Source organism: Puntigrus tetrazona, chromosome 12 (genome assembly GCF_018831695.1).
Source record: "Puntigrus tetrazona isolate hp1 chromosome 12, ASM1883169v1, whole genome shotgun sequence".
NCBI classification, from domain to species: domain Eukaryota; kingdom Metazoa; phylum Chordata; class Actinopteri; order Cypriniformes; family Cyprinidae; genus Puntigrus; species Puntigrus tetrazona.
Window position 1 is genome coordinate 8,780,994 of NC_056710.1, and position 27,798 is coordinate 8,808,791.

Genomic DNA, 27,798 nt, shown 5'->3' on the forward strand with positions numbered 1-27,798 from the left:
CTTGTCATATGATAATCTGGGCTATAGATCTCTTGCGCTCTCTTTTGGTCACCGATGATACCATGTAACGAGGGTAACGTCAATATCACGATAAAATAGGGAAAAAAAATAATTTTAATATATATTCTAATTAAAAAATTAAGAATTAAAGGATTAAAAAATTCTATTTAATTGCATGGAGAAAAACATTAAGTTTGGAAAAATATCAGTTTTACTAATATCAACCTCCAGCATTTTTTTCAATCTCCAGTATTTATTTATATATATATAAGAAACTGAATATAATTTAATATTGTAATAATTATTTAACATTATAATAATGCTATTTGAAATTATTACAGCATATCTCATGCAAGTAATTACTTCAGATCAAATAAACTGCCAGATGTAAATTAATGTAAATCTTTTTAATGACATGCTTTGCTTAAATGCATCTTTATTCCCTTTTTCCAAACATCACAGTACATTTTAAAAACCTGTTTGCTTATTTGCTACACAAAGAATGTCCACTAAGGACAAACACTAATCTAAATACTTTACTGTAATATTATCCAGTCTAGCCTCTACAGGAGCAGAGCAATAAAATATTGCATTCGTTTCAATAGCAGAACAAAACGATCATTGTGTATAAATGAATTGTGTATATGCAATTACAGGTAAAAAAAAAACAAAACACACTCCACACTGCATTTTTTTCTTTTATTTATTTTTTTTCTTTTTTAAAAAACAAGAAGTTCCAAATACTCTGAAACCTGAACCCCAGCATTGACCTCCACCAGCTAATCGCTACAATCAGAGGAAAAGGAACAAAGGTTTCATCAATACATGATCCTAAAGTACAGCAATGCATAGAGATCTGGTGACCGTCACCAAACCTGGTTCCCTGCAAAGACCATTACACTGGGTCGTGTAGACCAGAGCACCAGTCGGGTCGGCTTAAGTGCAATGTTGGAAGAAGTAGCCAAAAGCACGGATGACTTTTATCTCTCATATTTTACCTCTATTTAGTTTGTTGACGGAAGGAAAAAGTGTGGAGCAGAAATAGCCTCATATAATGTTTATGAGGTCATAGCTTTATTAAAATGGGTAGAAATAACACTATATATGGTGCCAAAGACAGGTAGTGGAGTATAGTAACTGGTGTGCTTGAAGTGAAAAATGATCCTAACCACCAGCATAGACAACTTGTCTAAAAGCTAGAGCAAACTATGGATTTTAGTTGAGCTGATGATGGTGTGAAAAGTTGGTGGCGGTGTCCAGATTGGTCTCTCTGTTGGCAAAGGCATCAACGCCATGTGATGAAAACATTTGGGTATGAAGAAGCAAATGACAGCTTCAAATTCAGTGCTTAAGAGAACCTTTCAGACGCAGGAACTGTTTAAATACCACTCGGCATTGGAATATGAAGAAAGCTTGAAGCTTTTCAGCATAAGAAACAGCATGTGCGTCTGGAGTGTTTTGTGTACAGCCTATACACAGTAAGGTTGAAGGTGCTAAATTGTGTGTGTCGTCAAGCAATTAAGACCAAAAGCTACAAACATGAGTCCCAGTGGAGCTGCAGATCCGAACTGTCCAAAAAGTCTGCGGAAAATACACTGGGTGGGGTGTGTGAGTTCAGAGGGGCAAGAACCATACCCCCACCGTTAGAATTACTGCCCCCTCCTACCACGGGTATGTCCAGCCAATCCATGCCATCCAAGGTGGGGTCTTCAAAGTCCAGGCTGGCGGGGTGGGGTGAGAAGCTCAGGTCACTGGTGTCCATTGGAGATGGGGGGTGGTCCAGAATACTGGAAGTGCTCAGCATTTGATTGTGGAGGTCATCAATTAATGTCAATGGGCCGTCCGGCTCCACGCCAAGAAGAGGAGCACCGGTGGTGCTCTCCAGGAAGTCCTCCAGGCGGCCGGTTCCAGAGCAAGGCCTGTCCTGGGTGTCTGGGAGCTGCTGGGAAGGGGCGGGGTGGGGTGATGTGTGGGTGGTGAGAGGTGGAGCGGAGAAGGTGGTGGAGATGGAGTTGGTGGACTGGAGTGGAGGTCAGACAGGGAGGGGTCTTGACTGGCTTTAAATCCAGATGAAATTTCTAAGAGAAGAAGAGAGAGATTTATTATTATTTAATATATATGCAAACACTACAATTCAAAAGTTTAAGGTGGATAAGAGTTGTTGTTTTTTTGACCGTCTCTATGCATTTTACTTGACCAAAACAAAGTAAACACTGCAAATCTGTTAAATATCATTACTTAAAATAGCCGTTTTCTATTTTGAAATATTTTAACATTTAATTTCTAATTTTCAGAAATCATGTCATCCTTCAAAAATCCTTCTAATATGCTGATTTGGTCCCAAAGAAACATTTCTTATCAATAATGAAAACAGTTTTGCTGCTTAATAAGAAATTCTCCTCTATACACAGAAAATTATAAAAAACAGCATTTTTTTCAAATACATTTAAGTAAAAAGATTTTACCTCCACTCTTGATCAGGATTTCAAACAGATCATCTATTTGCTGGTTGTTTGAGATATTATCCTGAAAACAGACAATTCCATCAATGATACAATAAGAAAAAAACAGTTTGAACAAAAAAAGAAGGTGAAAGAATTGAAAGAGCAACAAAAAGAAGAAAGAAAGAATGAGTAAAAGGCATACTTTGAAACGCTGAGGAGGGTGAGGGTTCAGCTTTGGGGAGGAAGGGGTAAATAAAGTGTGTCGATCAAAACTTGGGCAAATGTCCTCCTAGAATTGATGGAGATGATAGGTAGAGGAAGATGGGAAAAGAAAAACTAGCTTTAGCTTGAAAACAAAGCAAGGGGAGGACAAAGACAGAAGGAAAAAGGGGTAATGATGTTATTAATGCATGTGAAATACCTTAAATGAAGGAGGTGAGGAGGGTTTACTCAGTGGGTTGGATTCCTCACAGAAGAAGGGCTCAAAGCTAGGTGGTGCAGACACTGGTTGGCTTGACTCTTTAACACTGGTAGTTTCCAAGTGGAGGCCTACTTTCTGAACCTGAAAATGGGAGATTTTAACATGAGTCAGTTAGGGAGAGGATGGAAAGAACAACTATCTGCAGCACAGTCTCATATATTCCAGTAATTACTATAACACGTATACACAATTTTGTTAGCTCTCAATAATCTTGTTTTTTCAATAATTTAATGCACAACTGTAATTATGTGCACACACTGAACCATGACATTGCTTATGAACGGCTGAAAAAACTTCCTAAAAATCTTATGAATAATACTGAGAAAGTGTTAAAATCAGGTGTGAATCAAGCACATCTAATTTAAATTCACGTGAAAAAATCCTCAAATAGCAAATTATGGCTCAGAGCTTAAAAATAACATATGCTTATTGTCTTTCATCATACATCATCACAAATATGCTATACATTAGTATTCCATGTACCTTTAAAGAGAGAAACTGTAACAAGTCTAAATAAAGCACATCCACATGTTATAAGCACATACTTTAGTGATGGGTTCTTTGACAGTCTGTGATTGGTTGGCAGAACTAGCCATATCAGTAGACGACTGGCTAGGGAGCTTAGTAGGAGTTGACTGCAATCTCTGAAACACAACAAACAAACCATTATGACCCATATTAAATAGTTAAAGAAAAAAAATTGACTGAAGAAGACTGAAGACTGCATACTGGCTGCAAAAAAAATGTCTTTGCAATTCAATAAATTATTTTAAAACATAAAAATGGATACAAGGTAAGTCCCACTCCATATTAAGTGTCTCTAATACCTGTGTACTTACATCGTAATTTGATGTGTACGTAGTATGTAATCACACATTGGTACATAGTATCTACAGCTTGTTTGTGTATTGATTATATATAGAAAAACTGTTGTTTAGTCACCTGTAGAGTGATGCGTCCATTGGATTTGCTCTGAGGTGACTTTCCAATAAGGCTATCAACACTATTACTGGTGAGTGCAATCAGATAACGGTTGCCATTGCTGTCGGTGACCAAGGTGGGTGTTGGATGAGCTTTCAGGAGATCCAGTGGGAAAGACGTAGTAATCTGAGTGCTAGACTGTTGGTTGACAAATACCTGTGAAACCTGTAAAAAATAAATAAATAAGTAAAACATTGGCAAGTGAACAAACAAAATACAATGCCATCCGAATTAGTATCTAAGGTATTTGCCAAGATGGAAATATTTCTGACCTGTGGAGTCTGCAACTGCTGCTGTGGCTGATTTTGAGGCTTCTGCTGCTTTTTCTGATTGTTTTGTAGCTGTTTTTGCTGCCTCTGCTGGATGATGAGCTGCTGCAACTTTTGCTGCTGCTGCTGCTGCTGTAGTAACTGTGTCTTCTTTTGCTGCTGCAACTGGGTTTTCTGCTGCTGTTGTAGTTGCTGTTGTAGCAACTGTACCTTCTGCTGCTGCAGCAGCTGAGCCTTCTGCTGCTGCAGTGATTGGGCTTTCTGCTGCTGTTGCAGTAGCTGCGTCTTCTGCTGCTGCAACAGCAACACCTGTGTTTTTCCTTGTTCTTGCTGCAGTTTCGCTGGGTCAGCTTGGAGCTGTTGTTTTTGCGGTTGCAGTAACTGTGTCTTCTGTTGCTGTACATTTGGTAGGTCTACCAGCATCTGCTGCTGCACCTGCAGCCGATGAATCTGCTGCAGTTTGAGCAGAGTCTGCTGAGAACACTGCGTCTGGATCTTCTTCTGGGGCCGGACTTGCTTCTGCAGGTCCTCCGTTGTGTCCATTTCATCCTTAATCTCTTCCTTTACCTTCACTTCCACTCCGTTAGACAGCAGTGGCATTTCAGCATTACCTGTGGTGTCGGTAACTTCTGCGGCTGCTCCACGCTTACCCTGCTCCAGCTGAGAGCGCAGGGTCTCCACCAGCCTCTGCTTCTGCCTTAGCATGCGTGTCAACTCCTCGATCTGCTTGTCCTTCTCTTGAAGCATTTGGTCTTTGTCCAGAGGAGACACAGCAGATCCTGATGCTGCCAAGGGACTTGGATCGTGAGGCTGTGCGGATAGCAATGGACCCTGTTGAGAAAGGCTACAGGAGGCCTGCATCTGCCCATGAGACTCCTCTTTAATTGGGGATGGGTGGTCTGGAGATGGGTGCAGGCTGAGCTGGGTGAGAGGTGAGGTAACCTGTTAATGGAAAAAACATTAAAATGAAGTAAACAAGGCCGATATTTGCGCACCCTTATTTTCTTTTCACAATTTCTGCTCTGCATCTTCAAACCCACAGACCTACCATTTCTCCAAACACATCCCCATTGCAGCTGGTTTCATCCGGACTCAATCCAGCCAGAGAGCGGTCGGAAGGGGTAGGAGACACCGGAGGAGAGGAGCTAGTGCTGCCGAGGCGCATGATTTGAGGTGGAGTTGTACTGTGGACCCTTGTGGTAGCCGCGACAGGAAAAGCTGACATCGAAACAACCGTATCCTTCGGAGCTTGATGTGGGGCGGCACCCGACGACTGTACTGACACCTGTGGTAAATGAGCAGGGACTGTTTTCGTAGCTGCAGCACCTGTGGATGATGCACCACTGTTCTGCTCCTGGTAGTTCTTCAGTCGTTCGATGAGATCATTCTTGGTGCCTGATACTGTCAGCCCCCTCAATTTGAGCTCATGTTTAAGTTCAGCAACCTGGAAGAGAGAATGAAATAGTAGGGATTTGGAAGTATTCCCATCATTTTCTCTAAATGTTGTAATAGTGTGATTTATTTCAGAGCTGCTTGTTTTGGTTCATGGCTTTGTCTTAATGAAAAGTGGGAAAAATATTGGAATTTAAAGCTGCAGTCCATAACTTTTTTGTGTTCAAAATGTACAAAATTAATATAATAGATGAGTATGTCATGAATACATTTTTCGCTGCGGAGTAACCCAGTTCCTATGTGATTCGTCATAGACAAAAACAGAGAGAAGCAGATCCAGCAACAATGTTCTTCTGCAAGACGCACACAGTTTTGTTTATTAACCACTAGAGAGCCAAAGGTTACAGACTGCAGCTTTAAGAAAATAAACTGTTACCCACTTTGAATTCATCCAGGTTTGCAGGCAAAGTGCTGGGCTTAGCTCCTCCCACTGTAGGCTGACTCTGACGATTGGGCCCATTCTGATTGGAGGAGAATGTAGAGCATGTGGAAATAGTCTGGGAAGGAGAGGGGCCTGGATTGGTGGATGGTTGCTGCTTTTCAGCAGGAAGTCTGGATTTAAACAGATTTTTTGATTTATAAATTAGTAAGCAGTATTTATACTTCTCTAGAACAGTGGCTCTTAAGAGTTTTTCTTTTGAAGTTTAGTTTATGTAATTTGCATTATTATAGGTCATATGTTTTATTTTGTATTGTTTTATTTTGCTTTTTTAAAGAAATGTATACTTTTATTTAGCAAGGATGCATTGCATTGATTGAAAGTGACAATTATAATAGATTTCTATTTCAAATGGAAGCTGTTCTTTTGAACGTTTGAATAAAAGCATTATGGTTTTCACAAAAAAAAAAAACAACACCACACAAATGTTTTCAACATTGAAGATAAACAAGGAATGTTTTTGAACAAAATCATTATATTGGTATGATTTCTGAATGATCATGTGACACAGAAGACTGATATAAGGGCTACTGAAAATTCAGCTTTGCATCAGCTGGAATAAATTATATTTTAAGTAGGGGCGCGATAATATCATAATGTTTTAACAATGTGCAATTGACCATTTTTGAGTATTTTGCAAAAAACTTTTAAACACCTCTACAGAGTGCACATATTCTTTGGGTCAAGTTTATTGTGTTCTTTGCATGATTAGTCTAATGAAATGGCTCTAAACTGATTCCAAATTCAAGACATGGGTGCAATCACTTCATATAGCCTAGTTAATAAATTTCACACAAAAAGTGATTACAAATATGATAGACTCACGATAAAAAAAATCATATTTCCTTTTGTGCTATTATGACAACAAAAAAATATTATAAACACAACAACAGCATTATTTTGCGTCTCTAAGCATGACGTTTAGCGCCTAAATGAATCGTCTTGTTTAAATAATTCGTTTTAATCTCAACGACTCACTTATTTACAGTGACTTTATGTACTCACTTTGGAGGTGCGGGTAAGATAGTGTGGTAGTTGTAGTGCTGCTGTTGCTGATTGATGATCTGAAGCTGAAGAAAAAGCTGCTGTTGGTGTAGAATTTTAGCGTACGAGGAGTCCAGTTGAGGAGGAGGCTCCCGGTCATTCTTCTGGTCAGGTGGGATATACTGGTGATATTTAAGTTTCTTTACTTTGGGCTTGTTATCTTTGGGTTTCTTGGATCGTTGAGATATCCGATCTGTGCTGGACTTGGACTGCTGATATAGTGAAAGCAAAGCAAAAAAATATAAAAAGAAAAATTAGTAATGAAATCACATTTTTATTGGTTTAGACAGAAAAATTAATGGTTTGATGGCTTTCACTTTACCTTTGCATGTCCCGTTGGTGGACGGGAAGAGTTTGTCATGTTTGTTTCACTGGTTAGATTCTGTGGTGAGGCGTCAGAGGCAATAAGAGGAGGAGGTGGGGCCTGAGTGAGGAACTACAAAAAATACACTGATTAAATACAGTATGTGGTTTTAAATGCATTTCTTTCCATATTCACCTTTCTGGCTTATAATAGTGAGGTCGTTTAAAATACAAACCAATTTAAAATGACAGTTCATTAAAAGATTAAAATACGAAATGAAAAAAGCAGCTTGGACATTCTGCTAAACGTATATTTTTGTGTACTAGTGAAATTGTAAGTTTAAAACAACATATTAACATGTTGGGTGTGTCTGGATGAACGGCCTGTTTAAGTGTAGAGCAGTGCTGCCCTCTAGCTTACTTAAAGCACAAAAGCAATATTTCATTTATCTCATACTAACCAACTGAAACGGCAATATACCTGGGTGGGTGAGTGATCTCTGTTCAGTTTCATCATATCAGTGGGGGAGTGTTGAGGGGCAAGTCCCAACGGAGAGTCCTGACTGCACGGGGGATCTGGTGACAGTGCATCACTACTGTCCTCGTCCAATGAGGAGCTCTCACCCTTTGGAGACTCTGTACCTGAAAATACACATAAAAAATTGTTGTTCGATCATCTAAATATTGTGATTATGTCACTGATTACTCATTGTGGTATCGTTCCAAATCTATAAGACTAATACATTTAATTTTTTATAAAACCTGCGATGTCTCCGTTTCTACACCGAAAGCCCAACATTTTGATGATCCGAAAAGACTATTAAGGCATTATACAATTATTCCATATAAATCAAGTTATTTAGTTTAAGTCTAAATCTAAAATTAAATGATGGCAGGATTTTCATTATGGGTAACTATCCTCATAAAGGAATAGTTCACACAAAAATGAGAATTCTGTCATTAATTACTCACTTTTTTATTTTCATTCACTTTCGGGACATAAGAGTAGTAATTAATGACAGAACTGTATTTTTGGGCGAATCACTCCTTTAAGACACTGACGTAAAACTTAACTTACATTTAACAGCATATGAATTGTCAATCTTTCAATTATTTCATTTTGAAAACTTTTTTTCGTTTACTAAACGGCTATGCAAATAAAATGACAATAAGTGTAGGTAAAGCTTCCTCTTTTGTGTCAACTTTGCAAATAATAGATCTGCATTGTTGTCATTTGTGGAGAAAATGCTTACGGTGTTTAAACAGTAACACTGACAAAGCGATAACATAAGTGCTGTTTTTGACAGTGGTTACAGACTAACCAATGAGCGTGTGCACAGGGAGGATGTTCTTGTGGACGAGCTCAATGGGACCAGGGCGGTGGGAGATTTTATCGTTGAGATCATCTGCTAATCGGGCTCTCTTCAGCTTCAGCTGCTTGGCCTGCAGTGAGGGCTCGGCTGAGGTCTCTGTGGGTGAAACAAACATGATTATTAACAGCTCAATCTCTTGCTTTGATGTAAATGCATCTAAATTCCCCTCTAAAAGTGTACTGACTCAATTAGTACTTTTGCATGTTGATCAACTACCTTTTTTTTGCTGTAACAGAAATGGAAAAAAAAATACAAAGATAATAGAAACATATAAACAGCTCCTTCACTTTTGAACAGGAACAGGTGAGGGTAAGGTTATGTCAATACTACTGTGTTCATTAAACCTTTCTCCATTTTCATATTTTAAAAAGAATGATGTGACACTCACCTTCGAGGATGTGCATCCTGACCAGTTCGGATCTCTCTGGCCGACTCCTGATCTTCCTCTTCAGGTAATCCTCAGTCTGCACCAGTAAAAGAGTGCAATTGATGATGACAAGAATGTAATTTTTTTCTTTTAATAAAAAAAAAAAAAAACATTTTCACTCACGCGTGCTCTCTCCAGACTTCTCCTCTGTTCGTGAAAGGCAGCAGGACTCTTCAGTGCTGTGTACAGAATAGAGACAAGAGAGTTTTACTTTATACTCTGTCACAGGGATGTGCATGTTGGTCATTTTGGCTGCCAGGTACTCAACAGATTAATTAAGCGAGCATTCAAGTTTGTGAGCAAGACAACTCCAAAATGTTTCCTGTGTGAACTAACCACTCCAGACTGTCCCAGTGCATATTGTGCTTTCACTCGATCACTGCCATGACTTCTAATTTTTCAAATAGTCATGCATCTGTGCCCACCTGTTTCCTTTAATGAACCGTACTTAATATTGAGGAACTATATAAGAAGAACAAAAAACTCATCATTAAAGGCCATGCTAAAGGTCATGTGTGAAAAAACAGGAGGTCCTCTTATATCAGATTGGCTCAAATCACCAGCCGAAAGAACAAAGGGGGTTCAGTTTAAGAAAAGCAGGTGTGTATGGTGATCCTTCTTGTAATTACACCTGGATAATCAAAATCAAATGTATTTTTATATATATATATATATATATATATATATATATATATATATATTCTATACATTTTAAAAAAGTTTTTATTTTGCTACTTGTCATCTTAGGGTATACCAAACCATATATTCTTAAATTGCTAGTAAACTGTACTGGCACAGTGTATGTACAATATATTTTTCTGAAAGAGAGGATAGTAAACTGCACATGTGATTGAGCTGTAATATGAAAGGGATAACAGAGTAAGAATGTGATGTAACAGCCATGATTGGGTAACTAACTTGAAATTTCTGAAACCGCAAGGTAGGGTCAGCAATGATCTGCCTAGTCTCTGCAGCACAGGCTCACAGAAAGTTTTCTTTTCAGTAATGTTTTATCAGCATATTAGAATAATTTCTGGACTGCTGAAGTCTGGAGTAATAGCTGATGAAAGTTAAGCTTTGCCTTCACACGAATAAATGAAACAAATATTAAAATAGCAAGCGTTTTTTTCCACAATGTTACCGTTTGCCCTCAGTTTTCGATCAAATAAATGTAGCCTTGCTAGCTTAGAGAGCATAATTTCTTTAAAATATATGAAAAAAAAAATAGATACATTCTGAAGCTTATACTATAGAGTTGTGGATACATTACATTAAAAACACTAAGTTGACATAACCTGCATTGTAAGGCAAAAAGATGAATTTAAAAAAACCTAATATCAACTTTCCCTTACAATGTAAATTTAAATCTAAAATCTTTGATGAAAAGGTCAGTTGAAATGTGTCAACTACCCTCATGCAGTTACACTAAACTGTTATGAAATCTTAATGTAATCCTGCAGTTGTCAATTAATATTGTGCAGTCGGCAAGTGCAGTTGTCAATTAATATTGTAACAGAAGCATTTAGTAAAGCTAACAAAAGTAATTTTTGGGTGTCGCATTTAAAGAGCAAAGCTAAATCTGCTTGAGCACTTCCTCCTTCCCACAGAGGCCACACAGACAGAACAGTGTGAAGACTGCAAATCTTCTCGCCTGATGAGCAGAACATAGAATAAGGAAGTGGAAACAATAGGGGAAGTAGATCCACCTGATAACACAACAACAGTCCCTTTCACAATGACAGTGTGTTGGCAATCAAGAGTCAAGAGTCAGTCTTCTCTTTCAGACCACATCTAGAAAGCAGTCGCTTCTATTAATACTGGAACCTATAAGCAATATGCAACGATATGCAGCATAATGCATAATGCATAAACCTAGATAGCTCACTATTATTGCTTTTGAATGCTGTTTTTTTCTACATACCAATATGTTGGAATATTTCATTTCATTTCATGCGGAGTGATCGGCTGTGAATGTTGCAATATCCGAATAGTAACATGAAATACTTGCGGCCATCGCTACGCCACAACTTATTGACATATCAACAAATAGTTCCATATACAGGGTCTGCATGCCATTGTGGCTAAATTACATAACAAATTGCATCTTAATTTAATTCAAACACCCAAAGTGACCTAAAAGGTGGACATTTTTACAATTATTTTACTTGCTAAAAAAAAAAAAAAAATTTTTAAAATTTAATTAAAATTTTGATTTCATAATTTTACAAAACATATTGTTTTTATAATTTAAAGTGTTGTGTTGTATTACTATAAATCTCATTAGCTTGCAATTGTTATATATATTTTGCCAAGACATTTATAAATTGACTTGAGTGCAATATATTGACTATGCATATATTCACAAAGTTAGCCAAAATTAACCTATTAATTCTTTTAAAGTCTGCTTTTGCTGCAAGAAAAATACGCAAAAGTGTTATGAAATATGAGATGCTTAGTAACTAGAAGAGTAAAATCTAACTTACGAGGCATGATTCCTTGGCTGACCAGCTCCTCTCGCGTCCTTCTCTGTTGTAGTTTGAGCTGAAGAACTGCATGGGGAAAGAGGACAAGGGTTCAGATTCAGAGAATGACAGATTCGATATTAACATCAGGACAGCTGCAGCCAGATGACTACAGTCAGGATAAGAGCTCGAAAGAGCCCTCTTTCAGTTTCTTTCAGAGTCGATGCTGAGGGGAGGGACTGTGAACGTTTAGATTGTTTGGGTGGTTTTTCATACTTCTCGTTTCACCACCCTCAACTACTTTTCTGAATATAAAAAAAAATTCTAAAGTGCAACTGAGAGGCAATAGGCGTTCTTCAAATCAGGAACTTAGGTGCTGGCACAACACACAGAGTAAATTGCTCAATGATTATAAAAAGGGTGGCGTGTAGGCAGCACGAGAAATTTGTTATTACTGCTTTGTTTTAATGAAAAAAAGCCGTTACGGTTACCATTATGTCAAATATGTGAGTATTGTTGGCGTCCCAGGACGCTTTTGAGGCAAGCTTGCACCTGTCGGTCCTGACACAGTGACATCATCACCCACATGGCATTACTTTGTGCGCACTAGTCAGCTGTTCTGACCTTCACAGTCACAACGTCTGGGGATAAAGACACCAGAACATCGGCTAAGCATGCCAAGACCATTGTTATACAAATCATAGTAAATTAACAAATAATTTTTTTCATTGGTATCAGTAAATGTCGTTCCAAAACTCATATTTAGAATACAAATTAACCACAAGGACATCAATAAAATCAGCGGTTCAAGGTTAATTTTACCAAGCTACGAGAAGCTACTTTTTTTGTGCACAAAGAAAATAATAACAACATAATTTATTAAAAAGTTCAATTCAACATTGTTTAATTTTAGAAAGCAAGGTAAACAATGCGGATTACAATGATTACATTACATAGACAATAACTTAGGGAGAAGTATTGTTGAATAAATTTCATAATTTTGAACCCCTGATATCACTTCCCTATTCCAATGTCCTTGCTATATTCCTGTGCCTTGATCATGGTATTTTCTGTGCTGTCTATATAGTGTCAGAGATTTCATCAAAAACATCCTAATTTGTGTCCTGGGTATGAAAGTCGTACGGGTTTGGTACGACATGAGGGTGAATAATTAATGACAGAATGTTTATTTCTGTGTGAACTGTTCCACTGTACAAAAGGTTCTTGATGGTGTAAAAGGATCTAGTTCTTTTGAGAACTGTTCAATGAAAGTTTCCTTGGGGAACACAACTTTGTTCTTCTATAGCATTACTGCGAAAACCACTTTTGGAAGTGCGTAAGGTGACAAAATTAATAGCTGTTGCTTTGTTGACCAGCATGAGGATGTGAATCCTGCAGTTTTAAATCAGAGCCCCTTTTCGTCACAAGTTCCTGTAAAATCCCAGAACACCCACTCTGGTTCTCACTTGCAAATTAAATTTGAAAAGTTTCGCTATTTGTTCTAAATTCTTCCTATTCCCACTTCATTTTTACCAGCTGTTTTTGACCACCCACTCCTTAGAGCTGCTGGGCACTATTTTTGTACCGCTGAAGAAGAAACACAAGCCCTCTCGCACCTCTCTGAGAACCTGGCCTGATAGTGTAAATCAATCAGACACTTTTAAATGCCAACACTCTCTCCATCTTCTCTTCGCCAGCCTGGAAAATTCCGAGGGAGACCTGGAAAGTGTGGCGTCAACATCCAGGTCTTGAAACAAAAGGAAAAAAGAAAACGAATCATGCAGACAACTGGGTTAATCCAACAGCCTGTGTGTCTGGGGTCTTAATTAAACACGCCTCTTGCTGCCTGTCCTCAAAGCCCCTGGGCCTGGCACGGTTTACAGGTCAACCGGTGCTTGCTCTTGGCTCCATTCGAGCAGCTGGGGTGATCTCACCACTAAGACACTGGAATAATCGAGTATGACGCGCTAAGACTCGGGATAAACGCTAATGAAGCTAAATTCAATCTATTAAGTTGGATGCACACCTGGAGTGTGCTTTATTTATACTCTATAAAAGCATAAAAATAACAATGCCCACCTTCTTTGAGGCTATGATATGCATGTCTGTCACAGTCCAGACTCACACATAGCTTATCTTCACCATTTCGGACTGGTTGATCCTCAAAAGAGGAAGCATCAATGTGAAGGCAGTGGTTTGTGTCCAGCATGCTTGGATCCAGTGTTGAAAGTCTCAGGAAATCTTAAAGTCAAATGTTATATTCCATTAATGGTCCAAAGGGAGGAAAACGGACTGCAGGGCGCACGATAGTCCACAATGACAATATTTACAGCGTTTTAAAATCACCGAATTGGAGAACAGACAGCTTCCACTTTGCTGCTTCTTCATCCAAAATCTGATCCTCGGTGTTGTCCTTTTTTGTTTTCAAAGGTGGATGCAGAGGCTCTGCAGCTACGTCACACAAGAGGCAGAAAATGAAGCTAAAGCACATAGGTGAAGACGGCAGAGCACAGAGCCTGCTCTGCACTCAGCAGAAGACATTCACAGAACAGCGTGTCTCTCACCCTCAAACACAGAGGAGGGTCTGCCGAGTGCCAATGACTGCTCGCTTTAGCTCAGCTGTTGCCTCTCATTTACGCTCTACAATCTGGCAGCCCTCTCATTCACCCTCTCAGCTCTTTTCACTGGTTTATTAGGGTAGAATAGGAATATTCTTTATTTTAGGAATAGGAAAATTATTTATGTATTTATTATGTATGAATAAATACAAAGACAGGCATGTATATATTAACATTCAATTCATTTAGATGTAAATGCTCAGAATATATACTGTATGTGTGTGTGTGTTTTAATATATACATAATAAATAAACAGTACACAAAATAAGCACATTTTATGTAATGAAAAACATTTATTTTGGATGCAACTATTAATCGTTTGACAGTACTATACATATATACATATATATATATATATTTATTTATTTTTTCTCAATTTAGTTGTTTTTGTTTTCAATATACTTTTAAGTAAAATTTTTTATTGTGATTCCAAAGCTGAATTGCATCCATCAGTATTCATCACACTTCTATCTTGAGTGGGGCCCTATGATTTCTAAACGTCAACAGAATTGCGGAATCCAATCATAAAAAGATAATTTACTGTTCGCCACAGAATCTTACAGATGAATATATCAAAAGAAGGTCAGTACACTTAGATCAAAATGCAACATGGATTGGTGTTTGTGAATATTAAGCAAAAAAAAAATGTATATGAATTTCTGTTTTGCGTGTCTCTGTGTGAATGAATAGAGCAGACACGCTGTATCGTTTACTAAACACAAACTGAAGCACGCTCACTTCAGCCTCTGCCACATGAATATATGAGGACATGGATACATGAATATAACGTCTACAACTGCTACGAGTCACTTCATGAGCATTTCATGCTTGAAAAGTAACACTAACAATTGGAAAAATCTAAGAAAAAGTTAATTTCACTGTATGAAAATAATGTAGCACTCATAGTATCTTTCAATTATATTAAAAAAAAAATTCTACAGTTGTTCTAACTATAAGTTAATTGTGTTTCTCACATGCACGACAATTAAAAAAAAAAAATCAACAGCAAAAAAAATGTTTAATAAAATAAAATGTGGAATTCAAAACAGTTCAAATTTCACAAGGTATTTAATACAGATATCTCTCACTTCACTAAAATGGTGTCATCCAGGGCTCTCGGGAGTACCGTTGACATGAGCAGAGAGAGTGGAAGGAAGGAGGTCACAAGAAGAATGTAGGTCTCCTTTGACCTTTCCTTTCTCACTGGCAGATAAAGCACAGGAGTTTGCCTGTCAGGACTTGACAAGCTCACATACATCGCACATACTGGACTGTTAGCGAACCCCCTCATCCCCCCACCCGGGTCCTCTCTCAGTTTTAAATAGTAAGGCCAGCTGGCCAAAAGGCTCTATATTCAGCTCAGTATCACCTGTGCAGGCACTGGATAGGGTTACCCACTGCTATCCCCGCGCTACAGTTCTTGCAAACATGACGCACACACATTTTCGAACAAACACACACAAAACCAGAATTCCAGAAAGCAAAACACCAAAGAATGGCTATTCACAACATCGATAAAGCATATATTAATCACTTAAAGGGACAGCTCACCCTAAGAAAATGACCATCCTGTCATTAATTACTCGCATACATGTTGTTCTGCACTTCATCACTTTCTTCTGAAAACGAAAGAAAATATTTGGTACAATTAAAGAGCGGTTTTAAAGCAGTCAATACAACTCTGGGCCCAAAAAATGAAAAATCTAAATCTAAAAACGACATTTAGGTAACTGCATGTTAACAATGCAATTTTTCAAGAATTCCTGCATGTCTCATTTAATCAAGTTCACAAATTACTAAAAGTTTTGGCCACTGCATATTACGTTCTTATAATCTTTTCTGTATTATAGGGAAATGAAGACCGCTATGCACAGACTCCCCAGAGACAAAAACATTACCGTGATCTGCTTTTAGCCCACAAGCTCATTGCTGTCATCATCACTCAGTGAGAATTCACAGCAGTTGACACTCATGCTGACCACAAGGGCCCAGCACTGCAAAGTGCCCACTGACCACAGAGGAAGTCTACTGCCAGCCTACGCTACGCCCATAAGCTTTTATCAAATAAAGCGCCACAGATAGTGGAGTCAAAGTTCACCAGGCAGCCAGACAAACCAAAACCCCCCCCAATTAGTAATGCCATTTATTGTTTTCGTTACAAGCCTTATGACTGTCGGAATCATTGCTGGCTGATCTTTATTGGTTAACTTAGGGTGTAGCACCGAACTGCGTTTTTGCAGCTGCCACATCCGCCATTATTTTAGGATTTACTTAACATGAGCTTCTTCCGTAACAACCACTGATTATTTTGAAATGTATATTTAAAGTCATGAAAAACATTTCAGCAGTCTCAAAAAGAAGCAGTCGATTTTCTATTGCGTTCTGTTTATTTTTTTGAAAATCAGCTTCTGCCTTCTTTTTTTAGCGTTTATACCACAATAAAACGCTCTTCTGCTGCTTTTCCTTTCTCCTTTCAATCACCCACTGAAAAAAAAAAACCAAAAAAAAAAAACATAGCTGTTGCTTAATTTCCAGCATTAGAAAAATAGGCCCTGGCGGACCACTATTCATGCACTCACATTTCTACGATGACGCAAAGGATCGCGCTGCCATCAAGTCATCAAAACAGGATTATACAACTAATCTCTTCGGTTTGATTCAAACTGGTCCCCACTAACAAGTTTTTAAAGAGCGAAAAAGTGAAGAAATGAGAAACGGAGTGTATGGAAATTAGGCCAGCTGCCTGACTCCAGTAATACAAGCTGCTAAAGTGCAGAAGCGAAGTTAGATTGGGCTCAGCAAATGAGGTTATGGGAGGAACCAGAGAGAGGTTCGAGTCCAAGCTCTCCTGTTTTTGTGAGCCTGTTACATAACATCCTTCTGAACTCATTTCATCCAAACCACTCTACCTCCTGCCCTAGTTTCCAGCATCTCTGCAAATCATGACTCTTGTTTTCATTGTGTTTGACATTCTCACATAATGTTTCATCCCCCTGTTACAGATGAAACGAACTGAATTTTGTTCCATTACACAGAGTTTCCTTAAACATGCCTTAACCCTATAAAGCCTACTGTATTATGCTTAATACGCAAATTTCACAGGTCTTTTCCGATTGATGGTTTAGGCCTACGTTTTGGGGTTGTTTTTTTTTTTAGAAAGTAAAACATAATGCTTTCAGTAATTCTAAAAATTCTAAAAACATGTCCCTTCAGGTCATGGTCGCATCTTTTCTGCTGTGAAATTTGTAATTTATTAAAGTGAATGTACGATAATGTTAAGACGTGACTGTCAAAAATGATGAGTCATCACTGGGTTGCACTGCATTACGTGTTTTGAGCTGTGATAGTCTGCTATATGGTTATAAAAAAAAATTACTGATTCAAACTAAAAGAATTTTATTAAATTTCTTAGCCATAGAAAAATTTGCAACTGCGTTAAATTGCATATTTCTGTTCAATTTGGGCTTCTGGGGAAAAAAGCTGTTTTTTTAACCTCAGGTATGAGCTCCATATTTTGCTGTATCATATTATGTGATCTATAACTGCATTCAAAATTATTTCGTGATATGCTTTACAGGGTTGAAATGTGCACCTATTTCTAACCAGATGTGACAATAAAGCAACAACTCAACAACTTGTTCAAAATAAATTGAACAAATAACGATAATAAAATAAGGCATAAAAGTAATATTACATTAACTAAAAAGCATATATTTTAAAAACGTTCTGAATATTATTAGACAAATAAAATATCGAGGCACATTGCATAGGAGTTTCACAGTTAGTGTGGAGAAATCGTTTTGCTGCTGTAAATTCTGCTTAAGACAGTTGTTTTGTTGATCTGTACTGATGACATTTAGTAATTGCCATGAAACAATGCACATTCTTTTAAACTTGAAAAATCACTTCAGCAACGCCTGAGTATTTAAACCGGGCCTGTCTCGACTTGTTAACATGTTAAGGGAGAGTCACATTGATTATTAACTTTTTTTCTACTTTCTAAATGTCACTTTATCCGATCACGATCTGACTTTATGCAACGCTTTTACAGTTTTCGTTTCTTCGGCAGGAAATGAACGAGAATTAAATCACATATTCACCAAATTCCGATAACAATATTAGTTGAAAATTCCATGGAATGGTTTTACCCAGACACAAATTTTGTCTGTGACAAAAGGTCTCTATTTATATAATCATGTGCAATCAGTTTACAACCGCTGATACGTGAATGAGTCAGTGGATGCTATCAATGCAGTCATAAAGCTGGAATTGCAAGAACAGACAATTCAAAGCAACTGACAGGAGTGGTTCCATTGTGTTCCTGTGTTTATGTCCAGAAGCTCCAACATAAACATTAAAACAAAATTATATGCATTTGTAGAATCAATATCACTTAAGGTAACAGCACAAGCAAATATTTGTAAAATCCATATTTTCAACACTCAAAAGTACAAATGTAATATTGTTAAATATTATTATAATTTTAAATGATTAAATATTTCAATTTTAAAATGTAGAATAAAATAAACAAATAAAGAGGAAAAAATAAAAATAGTCAAATCTGAATTCAGCATCATTTCTCAAATTTTCTGTTTGACACGAGCCTTCAGAAATAATACCAATAAGCTGATTTGTTAGTTAGATTTGTTAATATTTATTATTATTAACAATGCTGTATTACATTTTTTTATTTGAATAAATATGTTTTAAATAAATAGTTCTAACTGACTAACTCTCTCTATACATATACATAGCTTACAGCTACTTGCATCATGTTATATTGAAATTATTTATACATATATTTGTTTAAAGATAGACCGAGTCTGGTTTTGGTTTGCTATGTAGATGTGGTGCAGTGGAATAAGCAAACAGCACTGTGGATGTCTAGCTGACGAAGCACTTTTAACAGCTGAGGGACATGAGCGTATTATTGGTTCTGGCATACTGCACTTGAGCAAATCAAATAAATCAAAGCATCTAAACTGATGTAATCTTATAAAGCCCACTTTATTATAAGGTTCTATCTGTGCCTGAAAGTACATACTTCTTTTTTTAACAACTAAGCCAGAGAATTCTAGGAAGCATGCTTGTTCCTGGAATACTCATTCATCCTCATGTCAGCCTTGTTATTTTATCATTATCACCACAATAAGCAAAGATGTGTTTTCCAGTGTTATGATTCACCTGACCTGTTAGTACGCAAGAAGTCTCGATAAACCAAGAGCCTGCTGGGGGATTAAGGGCAGCTGCGGGTCGTGTCTCTTTAATGCAAAAGAAATGGCTCTCTTTTCCTCCCCTCCATCCTGTTATGTTCAGGGCCTGTGTAAGCACGCTGAAGTCAAACTTGGCAAGCAATCCGAAAATGTTACATAACATTGAAAACCACAGTGCAACCCAGAGACAGTCAGCGCAAAACCCAGGGCAGAGTAACTGCGCTCTGGAAAGCAATAATGATGCCAGACGACAAGTAAAAGATACATTTTCACAGGATTAACTGTTTAAATCTTGACCATTTGTACACAAACATTACTGGTATCCAATATTAACTCTAGCAGCGGGACTGAAAATGACCTGAGAGCTTCGATCGATCCATCAGGTTAAAAATCAATGTTAGGATCTCACGGCGACTGGTACCGAAGCCACAAAAAGTCCACATAATTGGTCTTTTATCTAATATCTCGCTTCAAGCCACCTCCATCTGGAGGAGTGGGCTTTCGCAGATAATCAATCACTCGTTTGCCAGGACTCTGTCAAACCTCCTTGTCCAGAATCTGATTTATAACACGGTATGGTAACTCTGTACGTTTCCTTGCCTTGTTGACTCAGACGTTCTGTCCCAAAAGGAGTCTGTTCTTTTCTTCAAGGCTCTGAGCTCCACTGCCAGACCTCAGGGAGAAAGCAGCTGGTTTTAACAACAGAGATCTATCATTGACACATCCCTCCCCTTTCAGCTGGAGCAGTTCCAGGGTGGGCTCTCCGCATATTTGTTTCTATACTGTATCATTCTGGAGATTTTCACGTAAAAGTATGAAAGCAATAAAAAAAAAAGAGGGCGAGTACAAGTAAGTGTGCTTTGACACTCAGTGTTTAGGAGGCGTGTCACAAGTGAATGAATGTTTTTTAGGTTATATATTCAGTTCTTTCAGGGGGGTTTCCTGCAAGTTTTATGCACAAAAGAAGTTCCTAATAACGTTGTTGTGATGCGCAGGATATTTGAGTTTGTTCTGGGTCACGTCCTGTTGGCATTCCCTCTCTCTCACCTACGCCAAGACTAAAGCTAATAACACTAACAAAAATGTTAATAAAAGAATAATAACTAAATCATTTTCAATAATTTAGTTTATATTATTTTATTGCTTTTGTTAATTGAAATAAAGCTGAAAAATAAGCAAAAATGTGTATATGCCTTGCTAACTGAACTAACTGAAATAAAATAAGGCGAATTATTAAAACGTAAATAAAGATTAAAAAGGAAAAAAGAAACTAACAAAAAAATGACATTATTCCATAACATTATTCAATTTAAAACTAATTAACAAACTGAAAACACTAATGATAGATTAATCGTAGGTAGACAGATAGATGCCTCCTCAAAAAATACATATACACAAATATATAAACACAAGCTGAATGAAGTTGCCAATACAAAACTTAAGTTGTCAAGATCGTGGATCAAGTTAAAATGAAATGTACAATGAATATTCACTGGGAATAATTAAGCCGCATTCCACAACTGTTTGATTACTCCAGTATTTAACTGCAAACCTAAGCCCAGTTATTTTTTCCATCCACACAAAAATGTTGAGCATCTTTAATATCTACAAACCCTAAACAGTCAACTGCATGAGCTCAGGATTAAGTAAATGTTGTGGTTAAGGAAGACCTCAGTTCAAACAGCAATAAATCCTGTGCAGGACTAGCTATTAAACAAAGTTATCGAACCTCAACCACCGTTACCACACCTCAGCATGACTTCATTCACATCAGCAAACAAAAAAAATACAAAGTTCACACTACCGTACCTGAATGTATGGCCATATCCTTCCAGTGCAGAAGGATACGGATACAATCACGGCCGCTCTTTATTAATCCATTTCAAGACCGGACAACACAGCAAGCTGTGAATGAAGTTGAATGATTGAACTCCAGGCTGCTCTGCTGAGAGATCCGAGAACTGCAGGGTGTGTCCGCGCGCCCCTCACCTTCCTCCGCTCCGCGCTGGCGTGTGTGTGCACGTCCGACAGATGTGGGTGTGTTAGCACAAGTGTTTGTGTCTGCGCGAGCCGGTTTCTTCCTTATTACTGCTTAAGTGCTGCTTTCAGGCTCCGCTTTCAGCTGTGCTGTTGAGCAACTCCTAGTTTTCCTGCTCCTTGAAGCCATTTTTTTTTTTCATTCCAGGAGAGAGGGGAGGAGTGATCAGGAACTTTGTGTCCTGATTTGAGGTCACTCGTTTACTATAGAAGTAAACGTGTGTGAGCTACAAGCCAGAAACCGAAGCCAAAACACATTCCAGATCACCTTTAGCCCTTTGTCATTCTCCTGACCGCCTGCTTTCTGAGAGGCAGGATTTCGGCTCTGTGCACAAAAGTTATGCAATCAAGTGTTTAGGAGGGCTGCCCAACACACATCCTTCCTCGGGCTTCTGTTCCCTCATCCAAACTTCTTCAAATGGGTCTTAGTAGATGGGTTTCCATTCAGATATGTTTATGCGCATTTTGGAATACTGCATAAAATAAGCGCTGCTTAGAAAAACCAAAATGCGTGTTAAAAAAAATGCGCACATTTGAGTAGGATCAATTTTTTTTCTGATAAACTAGAATGAAAACACTTTAACCGAATCAATTCCTCTATGCGCATTTTTAAAAAGTCATGTGACTTTGCTCTAAGAGTGAAGATAACGACTAGCACACATTTAGCACACGCACGATCTTGTCACAACAGCTACATTTTAAACAACATGCTATTTGAGCAGCATTTGTGGGACAGGTAATATAGGAGTTAAATGTGAGATTTTAAGATTTGAGGATTTCCCCATTCCATCAGAAAGGACTTGGGCTTGGGATTCCTGAAATAGCTTTCCAGAGGCACTGCAAATGTAGCTGCAGAGTGAACAGACTTTCCTTGAAAGAGTTCTGTTCGAATCAGCTGTAAACTGGAGTTTGTCGTTTCTATGGTTATTTTTTGCCTGTGCGTCCCCAATTTTGCTAACAATCAAATGCATGCAAACTTCTGTTTTGTGCAAGAGAAGAGAGAAGTCTTGCAATAACATGTCTGCTACTACCATCTAACCCTCAATGAAGTGCAGCTCGGGGGGCTGAAGACCAAAAGAAGGGAGTGGTGACTGCAGGCCATGAGCTTCTGAGCTGCCATTACATGTGAGTTTAACTCTTTAAGGGCATCCCTGCAGTTCTAGGGAGAAAAAAAAGCAACAACATCCCACCAGTCACCTGCCTACCACAGCAGACCTTACATAAGAACATCCCACAGATTTTTCAGAATGAAAATGTAACCGTCTGGAGCGAAACCACAGCATGCTGCAGAGTCTGTGCTTCTTCCTACCTCACTTCTTCAAATCATCCTTTTCTCAAAGCTTTCTGAAGTCTTACCGAGTGCCTGCTGCGCATCAGAGAGCTGAACGGACAAGCTTCGAAGTGTCCTTCTACATGTCACACAGATTTAACAAGCCATTCACTTTTAATAATGTAAAGAATGCTCCGTTACATAATGAATGAGCGTTGCACGATGTTGATGTATGGCCACATTTAGCACACGTACGATTACAAATCAGCAACGCAAATAAATAAATAACATCACCCTCTTTCCTTCCTTCCTTTTCACGGCACCCAATGTCTCTTAGTGTAAAGAGCAGCTGAAATAAAGATGACTGCATGAGAAGTTCTCTGTTTCCCGCTTTAACGCTGTTGAGACTTCTGTGCATACAAAACTGCATCAACGCAACTGATCTAATTACCTCATTATTGTGAGGTAAATCTAATTAGAAGAGAAACCGTTGTTCATGTAGTTACCTAGTGGCTAATGAAACGCAGTCTACCCCTACAAAGAAAAGAAGCATAACCTATTACATTGTACTTATTTTGCAATGTACAAGTATAATGTAAACACCACAGCATTTGACCATTAGGGCTTAGTATCAATGAAGATTGGCTCATTTAATTTGATTCACAAGCTATTGATTGGATTAGATTTTGAACATTGATTAAATGAACATTGTAAATCTGCCCTAATGTATATGATAATATGGTAATAACTAAACAGGAAATGTAAAATGTGTTCAAAATTAAGGTCAGATAGAGTAATAATTTTTTTTTTATTATCCTATGCTTTCCAAGTCGGTATTTATTTGTATAAAGTATGGTAAATATTTATTATTTTTTAAACATTTTACACAATTTATTGCTGTGAGAAAAAAGGCTAAATTTCCAGTTTCCAGAAATGATTCTAATATGCCGATTTATTGCTGAAGAAAGAATTCTTCTTATCAAACGCCGATTTATTTTATAGTGGAAACCATGATACTTTTTTATTCTTTGATAAATAAAGTTTAAAAGAACTGCATTTATTTGAAATATCTTTTCTCTCCTTTTACATCAAATGTATCCTTGCTGAAAAAATAAAACCCTTACTGGCCCCAAACGGTGGTCACAAACTGATATTTATTTTCACCCTTTTACACAAACACACATATTGCATGATACTGAATGGACATATTGTTTGGATAACTCAGGACTCAAAGGGACTTTCACTAACGGATTAGCACTAGTGTGCCGCAACTCACCATTCTTGCGTTCTTTCAGGGGCAGTAAGCTTGGTACAGACTGCAGAGAGAGTTCCTGCAGCTCACTGGTCACCGCCTCGCTCTGAGGACTGGGCACAGAGCCGGTCCCCACGGCAGACACCATGCTGCCAGGGCTTAGCTCCTCCCCAAGCTTGGCTTCCTGTGCTGCCAGGGTGACAGGTGGGTGAAGCAGTCAGACCTGTGACAGGTTAATTACAGAGACATGGCTGAATTAGAAACTGTAAAACACAGATAAAAAGGGCATCCGCATCTTTATATTTTGGACTTCACACGCCATATATAAATGACCTTTCTGAGTAAACTGAGCAAAAATGTTTCATGCTTCAAAATTGTGCCTTGCATGTCCCAATAACCTATATTAATCCATTCGCTTACTTAAACCAGTGAAACCACTGTGGGTGAGTTGCATGTTCCATAAAGGCACAAAAACTACAAGCTCAGACATGAAGTATTGTGCAACCCACATTGGAACTCACTCGTACTCGGTGTTGTCCAATATGTCTGGAGGCAGCGATTTACACAAGCATGTAAAATAACATCAGGTACAGAACTCAAAGCCTCCAGCGGTACGTGATTACGGAGATTTCCAGAAAGTTTGTCTGGGCTTCTTTTTCGACAGAACAAATAGCGACTGTATGCCCATCTAATCTGAGAAGGAGAATAATTCACACTTCTACACATCTGCTGCCCTCTGTATATTAAATGTTTTGGCTAAGAAACCTGCAAGAAAAGCTGCAAACCATAGTCCTTACTCGCTGAATGAAATTGAGCAGCGGGCACATTGTGCAAAATAATTCTTTAGCGCGTTCACAATATTTCGTTTTTATTTTGGAGGGTGCACACACATACAAATTATGGATTAATGGATTCATTTGAATTATCCACCTATCTGTCCTAATCTCTATGTTGATGATTTTGTCATTTATTTAGCTTTCGTCAGCTGGGCAGAACGCATTAAGCAGAAAAGGTCTGGCATAAGCCCTGAAAAGAAGTATAGGACAATCCCTGTAGCTTTAAAATCTCCACGTGGAGCATTGGACGCAGTTTCCAACGAGACATTAAAAACAACTTGAAGTATCATCTGACTAGGAGCGCAGGGATGGCAATGGTCATTCTGAGTATTAAAACTGGATGTGGCATTCACAAATGCAGATTATGCAATTCATTTGTGAAGTAATGTAGCACATCTACTGACATTAAAAGGACTGTCCACTCAAAAATGAAAATGGTCATCGTTTACCAAAGAAGGTATTTTGAAGAACTCTGGTAACAGTTGTGGTTTCCTTTGACTTCCATTGAATATTTGTCTATATTGTATGTTGTGAACGACATGGGGGCGAGTAAAAATTTTCATTTGATTTAATGGAAATAGATCTGAATACAGAAGTGTTCCTGAACGCTGTTTTTAAAGAGCAAGCAAATGAATGTCTAACTGTATAACTGAGTTACTGCACCGAGTAAGCGTTGTCCATCTTGTTAGCTAATGCATTCTTCATTATGATCTCATCAGCATCCAGAGTCTATCAATACGCCAAAATCCCACCCTCCAGTCCCAAGAGAAGAGAGGTGGGGTGGAAAAAAGAAATCATTTTCTTTTAAGCAGTTACCAAATATTTGACAAGTCTCTTGGGACTATTTAAAAGTTTCCTATTGCTGCAGGCCTAACCATTACAGCAGTTTCAAGTCCCATGGCAAGTTGTGCCCTTGTGTTCCTTGAGATGTAGTATTAGATTACGGTACACTCTCCTGCCAGCTAAAAATACGAAAATGTAAAAAAAAAAATAAAAAAATCAATAATACATATTAATATTAAAACCTGGCTGGCTTATCACATGGCTCTCTAGAACACTTGCTTCTGATATAAGTGGTAAATATAGTTTATGATTATACATTTCACAATTACTCATGGAAACATACTAGTTCTGCTTTTGTATCATTCCGATGTAAATCATAATAGCAGACACTGTGCAACTTAGTATCTTCAATATAGCTGTTCAGTTTTACTTTTAAGGCTAGCATAAATTGATGATTGAACTCTTTTTAACACAGAAATGCAAAGAATTGTTTTTTTACAAATAACCGAATCACAAAATTAACCCAATAAAACAACTGGCTTGTTCAACACATCAACACTTCCAATTTTTTATAACAAAAAAAAAGCTTTTTTCTTTACAGGATCTTTAAATTAATATACAAGGAAGAAAAAATAACTCAGTATTACATATTACTGTATGAATTTATTGGACAAGCATCTATACAAAAAACCTGGATAATGTATAGCGAGCAGGTTATCGTGACAAAACTAATCCTTCAGGATGATACAAGACTGATGAGACTGACATGTGGGTCCCGTTTACGCTGCAGGACTGTATTTTGTAGCAACGACAGACTGGCTGCACACTATTCATCATATTTCTATGAAAGAGATTATCTTACAAGAACATTCCAACTTTACAGGAGAAACAGTGTTCAGACATGCAGTGTTCAGGTCTAGTACACTGACAAGGGGAAAGATATAAGGCTCTTTAACATTCCTCACTGCGCAGGTCCATGCCTGTCTTTAACCATCTGCCCCAAAAATTAAGCTAAAAACAAATAAACCGGTAACACCATACCCCACTAACCAGACAGAATTACATAACACGAATAGGCACGGTCTTGCACAGTAGATTGGGAATTCTGAATTTGTCATGCCAGTAGAGATGACTTCTTAATCAAATCAATATTAAATTGCACGATACCTTAAATATGAGATCCACAGTAACAGATTTCAGCCTCATTTCCATTCACAGTTTGAGAGCATCTCGAAGGCCCTGTGGAAAAAGAGAGGATCGGCATTTGTAAAGAAGCTTTGCATATACACAAATACATCACTGCTCAATATCCCAAAGCCAAACATCTAAATTACGCCATGAGTTACAGATACGTGTTGGCATAGCAGCAGCCAATGCAGATGCTTATGTAATAGTCAGCAGTGCCTCCTTTATACCGGTTCATGAGCATAAAGAATGAAGAACCGAGCTAAATAATCCAGATTTTATTCATTTATAAGAGCTCCCTTGATAGCCAGTCTGTGTCCATCAAGTGGAAAAGGGACAGATCTGCATGTGTTGTTGATTAGTAGGTGTGTCCCAGCACTAACTCATCAAATGCTTCATATATTCCAGTATGAGCAGTGTAATCATACAGCATGCGGCGTTATGACAGTGATTTGGCTCAGAAAATAAACAAACCACGACACGCGAATCTTTAAACAATTGTTACCGCTTGTTGTTACACAGTCATCACTAATGCGACATGGCAGGAAACGAGAAGCGTGTGTCGTTACGAAGCTCATACATTTGAAAAATCATCACGTTAAACGAGACTAAACAGGCCAGATATAGCAGGCCAGATCCTCGCGACAGCTGCATGTATGTAGTAACAGACACTACTGGATCAAGTGAAATGTGCGCTGAGCAACAATACATGAGAAGCAGACAAATTGTCACATACCGCTAGTTGTTGTTACTATTTTTACACTTTCATCGTTTAAAGGGGGGGTCACATGCGAACCTGTTTGATCTGAACGACTTACCGATTCGCAAAGTGAAATGAAACAACAGTTCGGCTTTACAAAGGTGTTCATGTACTCAAAAAAAACTGTACTGAGGCATCCGGCTACTCTCTGCTATTCCGCAGAGTGCTG

The 27,798-nt window shown here is 38.1% G+C and overlaps 1 protein-coding gene across 1 annotated transcript; it reads right to left on the reverse strand.

Moving 5' to 3' along the window:
- Positions 1 to 685: 685 nt before the first annotated feature.
- mrtfab (myocardin related transcription factor Ab) lies at positions 686 to 27,647 on the reverse strand. The gene is given in 20 exon segments (XM_043253311.1): positions 686 to 1,920; positions 1,923 to 2,078; positions 2,466 to 2,526; positions 2,647 to 2,733; positions 2,866 to 3,006; positions 3,471 to 3,569; positions 3,868 to 4,071; positions 4,179 to 5,117; positions 5,224 to 5,619; positions 6,008 to 6,179; positions 7,072 to 7,322; positions 7,433 to 7,546; positions 7,895 to 8,055; positions 8,736 to 8,882; positions 9,175 to 9,250; positions 9,337 to 9,392; positions 11,697 to 11,762; positions 24,090 to 24,288; positions 26,852 to 26,923; positions 27,606 to 27,647. Coding segments are annotated over 18 exon segments (3,639 nt in total). The 5' UTR covers positions 24,214 to 24,288; positions 26,852 to 26,923; positions 27,606 to 27,647; the 3' UTR covers positions 686 to 1,531.
- Positions 27,648 to 27,798: the final 151 nt, after the last annotated feature.